Source organism: Gallus gallus, chromosome Z (genome assembly GCF_016699485.2).
Source record: "Gallus gallus isolate bGalGal1 chromosome Z, bGalGal1.mat.broiler.GRCg7b, whole genome shotgun sequence".
NCBI classification, from domain to species: Eukaryota; Metazoa; Chordata; class Aves; order Galliformes; family Phasianidae; genus Gallus; species Gallus gallus.
In genome coordinates, this window is record NC_052572.1 from 23,067,814 (window position 1) to 23,080,104 (window position 12,291).

General features: G+C 38.3%; 1 protein-coding gene across 1 annotated transcript in view; it reads left to right on the forward strand.

The window, feature by feature from the left end:
- ARSB (arylsulfatase B) overlaps positions 1–12,291 on the forward strand; it is a 68,724-nt gene that overhangs the window by 25,994 nt on the left and 30,439 nt on the right. Inside the window, exon 5 of the mRNA XM_003642912.6 lies at positions 5,677–5,920. Coding sequence (XP_003642960.2) covers positions 5,677–5,920 — 244 coding nt within the window. The remainder of the gene's footprint in view (positions 1–5,676; positions 5,921–12,291) is intronic.

Consider the following 12,291-nt stretch of genomic DNA (forward strand, 5'->3'; position numbering starts at 1 on the left):
TTTTGAAGCATTTTTTATGCTTCAAACTTGTTATGATAATTAGGATTACTAACATACAAACTTAGGATTACAGTTCTGCTATTGCAAGGTTGTATAATATATATTACAAATTTAAAGCCTCTGATTTTATCTTTTTATGAGTGAAAGGTTTAGAACATACAGAAGTTACAGACGATTTCTGTAAGGAGGCTTGTGAGCAGCTCCTTACTTGAAGTAAGAAAACAGAAAATCTTGAAAAGAAATACTGGAATTAAAACTCCTTAATAACAGCATCTAATATAATTTTGGATGGATCTGTGGGGAATTTTCGGGAAACCTGCAATTAGCTCATCTAGAGCAGTTTGCCAGGTGTGTCAACAGGACTGTGAGATGAGGTTTAGCATTGTGTTCATAAAAAGAACACAATCATGAGACAGAAAAGGGTGCTCTATTGAAAGAAAAGAAAAAGAAAGGAAAAGGAAGGTAAGGGAAAAGGGAAAGAAAGAAAAGGGAAGGAAAGAAAAGGGAAGGAAAGAAAAGTTACTTTGAAACAAGTAGAAACAAGATCTAGCCTTTTGGAGAAAAAGTAGTCTGCTGCAGTGGAATTGCCAGGAAGCTTTTCCCATAGTTTTTATTATCTGTTGCCTATGTGGTTTGCCTTTATTATATGAAGTAGGCTGCTGCTTCTGTTGCAGTGTCATTCAATTAAAAAGTTTGTCAATCTGAAGTTTGTCAAGTTGGAATTTATACATGCTTCGTTAGTTTCTACTCTCAGAATTGCTTCATTCCTGTTCTTTACTATCAAACTGTTCTTCAAAGAAGCTATATTCATTAAACTATTTATTACTTGCATTCATCCCACACCACTGCATAGATATAATGCACTCGTCAGACTGTTAGACAGCTGGCAACTCTTCAGAGAAGAGTTTGGGAGAAACAGAATGGCGTATCTGTTTAGTTTTGTTTATTGATTCCCTTAAGAACTCTTGTAAAACATCTTTGACAGTTTACAGATTACAAATATAGCAAATTAAATTCTTTCTTATGTATATGATGGTGAATATTAATTTAAAAAAATGGATGTTTGTGAGGAAAAAAAAACATCGTCCTTCATTTTTAAAGGTACAGAAAAGACACACAGGCTTTGTTGTGCTTATGTTGAGAGGTTTTTATTAAAAAATTCATTACATTTACCAAAACCCACAATATTTTGAAAGACAAACATCCTGTTATACAAAGATTTTTTGGAATATGGTTTATATTATCTGAATTTCATCAAGAATGTTTTGGTAGGAAAGTGCTATTTTTGTTGTTTCAGTTTAGACCATTGAAGTGTTTCAATGTGAACAGCATTGTACTGTCTTTAAAAGGGGGGTGAAAGTGATTGAATGTAAATAGATTCATGACTGAAAGAATGTAAAAATTGTCTTATGTGAAATTATTTTGATCTTGAAGGCATACTCAAATAGTTGCAAGGGTTAGGAGAACTATATATACATATATATTTGTTTGTTTACTGGCAGAAGTTATCGTTAAAATGTATGGCAAAATTTCTCCAGTACGCGAAAAATCTTCAGAGGACCTAGGGTATTGTGTATTGGTAAAACAAAGAATATTTCATCTGGGAAGCTTTACATCAACCTATTTTATCAAGGATGTGTTTCCCACAAATACATTCATATGTAAAAACTGTCATAAAATGCATTGTTGTTTACAGTCTGGAGGCATTATACAAGTTTTGGGATTTTAGTTCTACTAATTTTGTTAGCGTCAGTTCCATTGAAGTTGCTCAGCGTGGCTATTCTTTTAGAAGAGAATTCTTATACTTTGTTTACTGAGGGCCAACACAAAATTAGAACACAATGCTACTCACAGGAGACATGAATCAGCAGGGGTTGATAATATCAGAGATGAATCTAACTCTTATTCCTAGAGGTTTTTGTCCAATTCCTGATTCTCAGATATACGTACTGCCCTTTAAAGACTATTCTACCTGTGGCTACTAGCTTCCTTCAAATCTAACAGTTGTAGGATCTCTCCTCAGTACTGAGAACTGTCAATATGTTTAATCCTCTTTTTAGACATTTTCCTTTCTTCCATAGCAAGAATAACACCTCTTCCCAAATCAGTGCAAGCACAGAATTGTTTTTGTTGTTGTTGTTGTTGTTGTTGTTTTGTAATTGTTATGTTATACAGATTTCTCTATAGTCAACAAAGCTGAAGTTAATTCAAGTGTGCTCTACTTTGCTCAAATCAAACTCTTTTCAAACTTGTTTTGATCAACAAGTTGCTGGGATACTTCTGTTTCTCTGCCTCTTTTGTTTATTCAGTCCTTGTTTTGCTGTTTACCCTACATATGCCTCAAATATCATCTTACAGAAGAAAATTCTGTCAGAAGGATGAACATTTCAGGTGCTCTTGTCTTAAAATAGCACAAAATTATGGGTTTGATAAGAATACCAAGGGAACACAGAGATAGCTAAACATCTATCGGAGCAAACCGAGCCAACAACAAAGCTCATTACAAATGCATAATTCTTCCATTTGAGAAAACAAATGCTAGGTTAGCTAGGTTATATTTATGTGAAGTACCATCATTTCTAATTACAGACTTATTCTCTTCACTTTCATCCTTTCTTTATGAACAAGAGCTTGTTTGTTTTATAATTTTTCTGATGCGCATTGTATGTTGTGGGTATTACTGTAGTCTAAATTATACAGAAGTAATTGCAAAAATTTCTCTTACTGGTAGGAAAAATATGCTCATTTCTTTTTCCAGACTATTCTGCCATTGTTTTTAATGAAAATCATACTTGATGTTTGTCTCCATCACAGAGACAATTGAAGTATCAGCTTGAGGGGGCAGGGCTTGTGCTTTCAGCTGAAGTAGCAAGGCTGAAGCTTTCCTAAGAAGTGTTATAAATCAGAGCCTCTAGCCGTAGGTACACTGATTATAAAAGCTTTGCTCTGGAGTCTGTCTACTGAGATAATGTATCAGGATGAATCATGGAGAGGAATAGTTACAAGAATGGATGATAAATCATTGAGGAAATATTGTTTTGAAGTGAATTCCGAATTGGATATGAAGTTGGCATAGAACATGAAGCAACAATGATCCTATTTATCTCTTACCTAAGTGGATGTTAAGTGCGTGTTCTAAGCTACTGGAATTTTCCATATGTACTATGGAGTGCATTCCACATTCAAGATACTTTGCTAAAATAACATGAAGTTTTAGTGAGAAATAGCACGAAGACTTAGCTTGTTTGGGAGAATTTGAGAATGGCTGTACTCCCACAGACAAAGGATCCCTCTGAATATGTATCCTCTCACTGTAGCAGTATCTGTCAGCATGTGATTTGGAAAGGGTTTCAGAACTCATCATTGGTGCCCTTTCACTGAAAATTTTGTGAAAATTTTCAAATCTTCAGCAGATGTAGCTGAAGAAATTCCTGAGACAGAGTAGCTATCTTTCACTTAAGAACTATCAGTGATATTTTAACTTTGAACTTCTTCAATGGCTTTCTGAATCCATGCAAATTTTTAGCATCAGTAGAAAAAATAACAATAAGATAACATCCACAGGTATTATCTTAGGGCAAAGGTATGTGTGTACGCAACAGCTGTCTGCTTTATATTCTGTTGTCTAAACATACATTAGACCCCCAAAAATCAGTTACAGTTCTCTAGTGGTTTTCTATGCCTTTCTTTCTCCCAAGTCTACGTCTCATACAGTCAGTGAGTTCTTGTTTATTCCTTAATATTTCATCAATATAGACACCATTATGATCTTTTAATGTTATGACACTTTCTCCTCATTGAAGTCCCAGATAATACTTCAAATCATTCAGAAATACATGAGCATAACTTCTAAAAATGGTACAAACTGCCAGTTTATTCTGGCATCATCAACTCTATTCTGATTCATTGGAATGAAAATTTCAAGGATCAGAACAGAAACCGTGATGGTCCATACTTCAAAACTTTCTTGGTTGCTCAGTAAAGAACTGAAGCAGAAAGCAATTCTTGCATATAAATTCCCAAAGGAGAAGGAAATTGTAAATTAGCAATTTGAAAATGAGGGGGATGAAGCTTGTTTCATATGTTGGGTTTTTCCATTTACATATCAGATAAGTTAGCAAAACAAGCAAATACTGTTCTCCTCCTCCGATTTCTTTTAATCATATACTACATGTGGCATTGCACACAAGTCCTTACTTGTCGATTTATGTTGGATAGAAGCCTTGTCTCAGGGAGTTTATTACATAATGATTCTGGCACAGTGTTGATTTTATTAACTAAACTACAGGTGGTAAAGTCTCAGCAAAAAAAATAACTATAGTAAAGGTCTGACTGTACCCCAGGAAATGTATACTTCCTTCATTCTTCTGTAGCTTACTCTACTTCTCTAATTCCTTGCTGTTTGCTGATATGTTAGTTTCTGTAGCCTTGAATAGTAGTGTTAAACTCATACAGAAAGTAAGTAACTTGTCATATGAAGAAAAAACATAGTTAGGACAAATTGTAGAATCAAGTCGTAACTACGTTCTGGACAGTAAAAGGCATCTCATCTACAGTGTAATTCTCCAAAGCTTAAAAGCTACGGAGAACTCTGTCCCATCATTATTCTTGACAGGAATTCCTGTTCACACTGAATTCAGAAGGAACCGTAGAGCCGATGTCTATTTATTTTGTCTCATATTTTAAAATGCATGCATTTTAACTGGGAAGTACTTAAAACAGAAACATGACAGTGTTTAATGAAGATTAGTTCAGTGACTGCTTTGAAAGTAATTTTAAGCATACTAAAATACAGAAAAATCATGCTTAAAAAGATTGTCATCAGTTACTGTTCTGAAATCATAAAAACAGGTATAAACAAGAAGTATACAATAGTAACTAAAGTCACCTCAAATCATTAATCCTGCCAATTTTAGAAATCCAAGTGTTTTTCTAAGTGTAGAATACTGGTTAAAAAGTTACATGAGTTACCTTTGATTCATGTAAGTATTTCTGTGTTACTGTAATCGCAAGTTCAGCTTTTCCTGTAACCATCTTACATGGTCTTACCAACCAAAATTGATTCAGCATATTTCCAGGTTGTTCATCTATTTCAAGTAGTTTCAATTGAAGCTTTCTGCTTTTGCCTGAGAAGCCATTTGTTTTGTTTGATATAACAAATCCGTCACTTTGGCAGCTTACAAGAGACTGAAAAAAATATTTGTGAATGAGGAGCATGGTGTCCTGTCACTGGAAAAACAGTTTTCTACTTAAAATATGACTGACTTGGAAAATGGGATGATTGTGTAGTCTGAGTACTAGTGATGGTTTTGATAGCAACTCCTCCTGTGGTCTTGAAGATGTAGTTGGAATTAAAATTAAGCCCTTGATCCCAGAAATTTTAGCTGTCTAATGTCAGAGGATATTTTTAAACATTACTTTCTAAATCACCACCTTGGTAACATGGTATTGTTTTTGCCCAGTAATGACTTTATATTGTAGTAATGTCTAAGACTTCTGCAAGACTTAACTTAGTTGTTAAATATGCTATGAATATATTCAGTACACTATATGAACTTCCATGTCATGCCTCGATTGTAAATATATATTTGAATATATATATATGAATAAATGTTGTAGGGAGGATTGTTCTCTTCCTTTCTTACCACTGATTCTGTTTAATTACTTTTTTTTCAGATAATGGAGGACAGACTATGGCAGGTGGAAATAACTGGCCACTTAGAGGAAGAAAATGGACCCTCTGGGAAGGAGGAGTTAGAGGAGTAGGCTTTGTTGCAAGTCCATTACTGAAGCAAAAAGGTGTAGAAAGTCACGAACTTATCCATATCTCTGACTGGCTGCCAACACTGGTGCACCTTGCTGGAGGACATACCAATGGCACAAAGCCTTTGGATGGCTTTGATGTTTGGAAAACTATCAGGTAACCTGCATGTCAAATCACTGAGTCAGAATTCTGGTATGGGAAGAATTTATTCAACCTAGAGAAAAGAGCTGAATCGAATAAAAAGTATTACTTGTTTCCTCAGTTGAAGGGAAGGCACAGGTGCTTGCTCATAAGAAAATTATCAAGGTTGCAGGCTTATCCTTTTCCCAGATGCAAGGCCTTTGTAATGTGTTAACTTAGGTGTGCTGAATTTATCAGTGTATGCACAATGCTGCACAAACATAGTATACTTTTTCAAGAACTTTCTATTTTCCAGAACTGGATTTGTACAGCGTGGAGTACAGGTTAGTAAATTACACGGACCCAGCCTGTTGTAGTAGACTCTACAGAGCTGAGCTGGGCATCTCTGCAGTATGTTTTGGGAATTGGACATGTAGGAAATCTAACCATACATTAAACTAATTGAACATGGATTTGGATGAGTCTCTATTACACTGTCCAGTGTCTCAGAAAGCCTGTGAGGTTGGGTTCCTGAGTTTGTGATGTTGAACCTGATTTAAGCAAGTGCATTGCTTAGATGACTGTAGAGAAGGCAGCTTAGCTCCAGCTGGATTGGTACTGAGACCATGAATATCTAATAAATTTTACTGGTCTCTGACTGATTCTGTGTTCTTCTCATGCTGTGTGTATTAAATGGGACATCCCAGACCCCATTAGTTAAGATAATGGAGTTTTCTGTCCATTAAAAGAAAAATGAGTTAAATCCCATACATTTTTCCTCACGAGAAGCATAATAAAAATGGTATCACAAATACTGGATATTGGACTTGGGGCACTGGGTACGTATATATGTGCTTGTTACTGGTGCACTAGGCTCACCAGAATAAGTTGAATGTAAAAGAATAAATGAAAAAAGCATTAACTGATAAAGGTGATTAATCACTGGAACAAACTATCAGAAGGAACTCTGGTGATGTCCCTTTGTGGTATTTTCAGTAAAAACTTAAATTCAGTTAGTCCTTCATCTTTCAAAGCTGTTCTTGTATTGTAATGTTCTCTTCCATCCTACTGAAATGGATTCTAGAGCCCTGTCCTGGTTTTGGCTGAAAAAGAGATTATTTTCTTCATAGTGATTAGTATGATGCTGTGTTTTGAGTGTTGATAATACACCAATGTTTGAGTTGTTGTTGTTGAACAACATTACACTACATCAAGGAATTCTCAGCTTCTCACACTGCCTTGCCTGTCCCACTAAAGAAGGGTGGGAGTGATTGAATGGCTGAGTAGTCTGCTGGGTTAAACCACAAAAGTCCCTTTGGCACCCAACACGGGGCTCAAAGGGTTGAGATAACACATGAATTTTTTATAACCATTTTATTAGGCTGATCATTGCTGGTCACAGTGTTGATTTATTCATTCATAATGTTGCTTTATTTGTTTTCAAAGTCATTTTTCTTAATTATTTTATTGTTTATCATCTCTCGGGTCTGGCTTAAGTTCGTTTATGGTTTTGCCAATTTGCATATTGCACATGCTCAAATTACATGGACCATGAACTTAATCTGATATTTGTACTCAGAACTGCCATCATTCTTGCATTTCAGGAATCTTATCATGGAAACTATTAACAAGTATACTCTTCACTGCAGAATGAGTTAAAATATTTTTTTAAATTCTGAATATTCTTGAGATATTCAAGCTAGGAAGATCCTATTGCTATGTCTCCAGTCTTGTCTATGGTTAAGTTACTACCTAAAAATATCAACCAAAGATCTGACCTGAGGTAGGGTTGTTAGGGGTGGCAGAGTGTGTGGGAGAGTATAATCAGGTATCTGTCACAATTGTCACTTCTGATGGTTTCAGATATCATCCCTGAATATGTGTGGAACACTAAAAAACTGATACATTTTGAAAAGGTATGCCTTGATTCTGACAATGCCAGAGGTATCAGTTCTCTTCACTGTGCTGGATTATCTCCTGTGCCTATCAAGCAGTAGTCAACACTATTCTGCACCCTCAAGAGGAAGAAAATGCCTCTGGATTTGATCCAACCTTATGTCAGGCCCTGCTTTTGAATCAGAAAGTCACCCAGGGTAGAGAAGTCAAGCAGCTGGGATCCCTCTTCAGGGGAAGGTGCATTGACAAAGCAGTTGGGAGAGGGGGGGCAACCCATTGCCCTGTGGAGGCAACCCCTGTTGTGTGTGAAGGAAAAGTATCTCTTCAAGGAAGTTGTATGTAATCCCTGCAAGTGAATCACCATGGAGAAGAAGCATCTAGTACCTGTGGGCATTAGCCATGTTTAAGACAATTTATCTTGACCTGGGCAATGATCAGTTATCCAAAGATCCAAATGAAGTCAAGGGCATATGATCCATGTTATAGAATTGTGTGCTAAGTCACTGGCAATATTGACTTGAAAAGATGGAGAGGGAAAAACAGTGGATAAATTTGCTGGCCAACTCCAGTAATATGAAGAAAGTCACTTCCTTTCTGTGGGCCTGAACATCTGCTCTGGAGAAACTGGTTCAACAGCTTAAAGAGAGAAAACAAGTTTTTTCCCCCACCCATATAGACCAACACCTCAACTATTAGGAGTAATAGAAGAAGTCCCTCTTCTGCTTAAGAGGGGACATAGTGGGAACACACCATGTGTCCCCCTGTGCTCTTATTTGCAGGACTGTGGAGAGGATGTGAGGAAGTGGGATGGAAAATGGACTTTGACCCTAGAGGCACGGATATGTTTAAAGCAGGTCTTTAGGTAAATATACAGTTTCCAGTAACGGTTCCGTATAGTGATAGTCCCAAATGGCCACTGTGGAAGTCCAATGGAGTGTGGAGGTTAACAGTGGACTACCTTGGCCTGAATGAAGTCACACCAGTGTTGAGTGCTGCTGTGCCTGTCGTACTAGAATTTCAATACAAACTATAATCAAAGACAGAAAAGTAGTATGCTACAACGGTCATCACCAGTGTGTTTTTCTCAGTTTGAGAATTTCACTTGGAAATTGCTCCTGGACCCTGCTGTTTTCCATGAGTTGATCCAGACTGCACTGGAACATGGGGAAGCTCCTGAACACTTGCAGTACATTGATAACATCACTGTGTGGGACAACACAGCAGAGGAAGTTTTTGAGAGACTATACTATAAGCCCTTCTGAAAGCCAGTTTTTCCAAAAAGCAAAGTAAGGTCAAGGGACCTGCACAGGAGATCTGGTCCTTAGAACTAAAATGGGAAGATGGACACATAAGCTTTCTTAGGTGTTGTGGGTTTCTAGAAAATGCATATTCTGGATTACAGTCTGATTATAAACACTCTCTGTTGACCCAGAAGAACAATTTCACATGGGATCCTGAGCCACAACAAGCCTTTGAACAAATTAAACAGGAGAGAGTTCATGCAGTAGCCCTTGGGCCAGTCTGGACAGGACAAGGTAAAAAAATTGTGCTTTATACTGCAGCTGGGGGGAATGACCTCACCTGGAGCCTGTAGCAGAAAACACTGCAGAAGACTTGAGGTTGATCTCTAGGGTTTTGGAGTCAGGGATACAGAGGATCTGCTACGTTCCAACTGAAAAAGCAACTGGCAGCATATGAAGGGGTTTGAGATGCTTCAGAAGTGGTTGGTACTGAAGAACAACTCTTGGCAACCCAGCTGCCTGTGCTGGGCTGCATGTTCAAAGGGAGGGTCCCCTCCACATGTCATGTGTTTGAGGCTGTGGTGTAAACACAGGAATCTTGGAAAAGATCATGGGCTGGCCTGAAGTCAGAGCAGTGCTTACATGGATCCAAGGACTTTTCAGCTTCATGTGGTACCCTGTCAGCAAGGAATCTGGGGATGCACAAATGCTGGGAGGGAGGGGGAACTGCCAGGATAGGTGACCCTGTCTGGCTAGAGGAATATTCCATGCCCTGTGGCTTTATGCTCACCAATAAAACTAGGTGGAGTGTGCCGTGGGAATGGCTCCTTCTGGGTGACTGGCATTAGTCAGTGAGTGGTGAGCAATTGCATTGTGCAACACTTGTTTTGTGTGCGTATATACAGAAATGTAGTATATATAATACTGCATATGAGGGCTGCTCTGAAATTAATGCTGCCTATTTTATGATGTTGGCCCATGAAATCAGGGGCGGGTGTTGGTGTTAAGGCACTAGAGGTTGAACTTTCTTGGCAGTATTTCACTGCATTTTGCTGCTGTGTGACAGATGGCAGCAGAGGCATCCTAGCAAAATGGCATCTGACACGGAAGTGTGTATGAATCAGAGGTGTGTCACTGAATTACTTCATGCAGAAAAAATGGCACCCACTGACATTCAAACAGTGAATGTGGCCACAGTGAGGTAGTGGGTGGTGCGTATCAGCAGTAGTAATACTGTGACAAAAGACAAACCATGTTCTGGACAGCCATTCACAGCTGCCACACCGCAAAATGAAGAGCATCTCAATCAGCTCATCCATGTGAATCAGCAGATTGCAACCAGCAAGCTGTATATGGAGCTGAATGCACTTCAGTGCATTGGAAATGGTGGTGGCAACATTGGAATATCTCAAAATTGGCACCAGGTTGGTCCCACAGACGCATTCACAGGAACAGAAGGAAGATCATATGCAAGTTTGTCATAACTGTGAACCAGTACAAAGATGAGGATGACATTTTTCTTGGGTTGCATCTTGTGGTGACAAGACGTGCTGTCACCACGACTAGCTAGAGTGTAAACAGCAGTTCATGAAGTGACGACATGTGAATCCACCATCAAAGAAAAAGTTCAACTCTCAGCCTTCAGCAGGCAAGGTGATGTGTGCAGGCTTTTGAGACAGGAAAAGAGTGATCATTCTGAATTTCCATAAATCTGGACAAATCGTCAACACTGACCACTAGTCCACAATGCCGACTAAGCTAAGGGCTCATGCTTCATGAGTCATATCAGAGGAAAAGACAGCCTTTCTCTTGCAACATAGCAGTGCCAAGCCTGATAGCACTTTGAAGAGCATGGAGCACATTGCCAGTCCTGCCTGGATAGTCCTATGACACCCACTGTGTATTTCAGATTTTGGTGCCTTCTGACTTCCATCTGTTTGGGCTGATGATGCCATCATAACACCTGTGGGTCACCTCCACTGGTGTAGACTGTAGTGTGAGGGCTCTTGTTCATTGCTAGTGAAAATGCACAGCTAATGGTAGTGACTGTCTTGAAGAAAGTTCTTTTGTAGCTGAGAATTTGCCATATCAAATAGTGTTATTATGCTCTGTGTATCTGTTGTATTATCCATGGAAATAATGGAAACAGTAAGCATTACTTTCACAGCAGACTATGTAGTTCATTAATGTAAATTAACATGGGTTTCCTGTATCTTAGCATTGTAAACTGCAAGTTACAGGAGTTAAAAACAAATCTTCAGATTTATTTTGTTTGTATAATAGTAGGATTATCTGTTTTGAACATACCTAGCTTGATTTCTTTCTTAATGGTGACTCTTTTTCTGAGGAGCTCTGTGGTAGTGTTTTATCCCAGCTGGATTTTTCAGAGAGCCTGTGGTCCTGTGCACAGGTACACCGTATAGCTGTCTTCCAAGTGGAAGAAGATAAGCATGTGTATACCTGAGGGCAGGGGGCCATTAACTTCCTGGAAGAAGTTGAAACTTCTGTTGAGCCAGACACAGCTAAATGTTTCACGTGCTGACATTAATGTGAGAAAAACAGCATCAGCAAGATCCTGGGGTACTGCTAAATCATGGGCTAAACTTTCTTCCAACCACCAGCAGAATTCCTGTCTACTCTGGATTCCCTTTCTCTGTTATGAACTGATCTTCTTAGATCAGTTTGCTTCAGGATTAAAACTGTATGTGAGGAATAACAGGTACAGCTGCACATCCCCTGCGTGCTTACATCACTTTAGTCTCATCTCTTTCTGAATGTTATGTTTACTAGCACTGCCAGAGAATAGTTGACCTCGTATGTTTGCAGTTGTGCCAGCTGAAGGGCCTTTGTCCAGAGGGGAGAAAGCCATTTTTTTTGTGAATTGTCAGGCTGCTGTTTGTCTGACTTGCAGCATAAATGTCAATTTCACATGATTTTCCCATATAATCAGGAGAAATGAGTATATTAAATTTCATGATCATAACTCAAAAGGTCGCTTGACAATTGGGTGGTAAACAATGAAGGAATAATGCCCTTTTGGTGACATCTGATGGAAAGTTCAAATATGTTGCTTTTCTAGGATGAGGTGGCTCTTAATAAGTGAAATTTGCTAAGATTCTGCCTCATTTGAAAACTGGAAATTAATAGCCTATCACCATGTTACATCTGTATTTTTTTCTTGCCTGATAGAAGTAGCTGCATATGCTTCTGTGAGTTTTTGTTTGGTTTAAGGAGTTTCTTGTTGAACTTTGTACCTAAGCCTACTGTTTA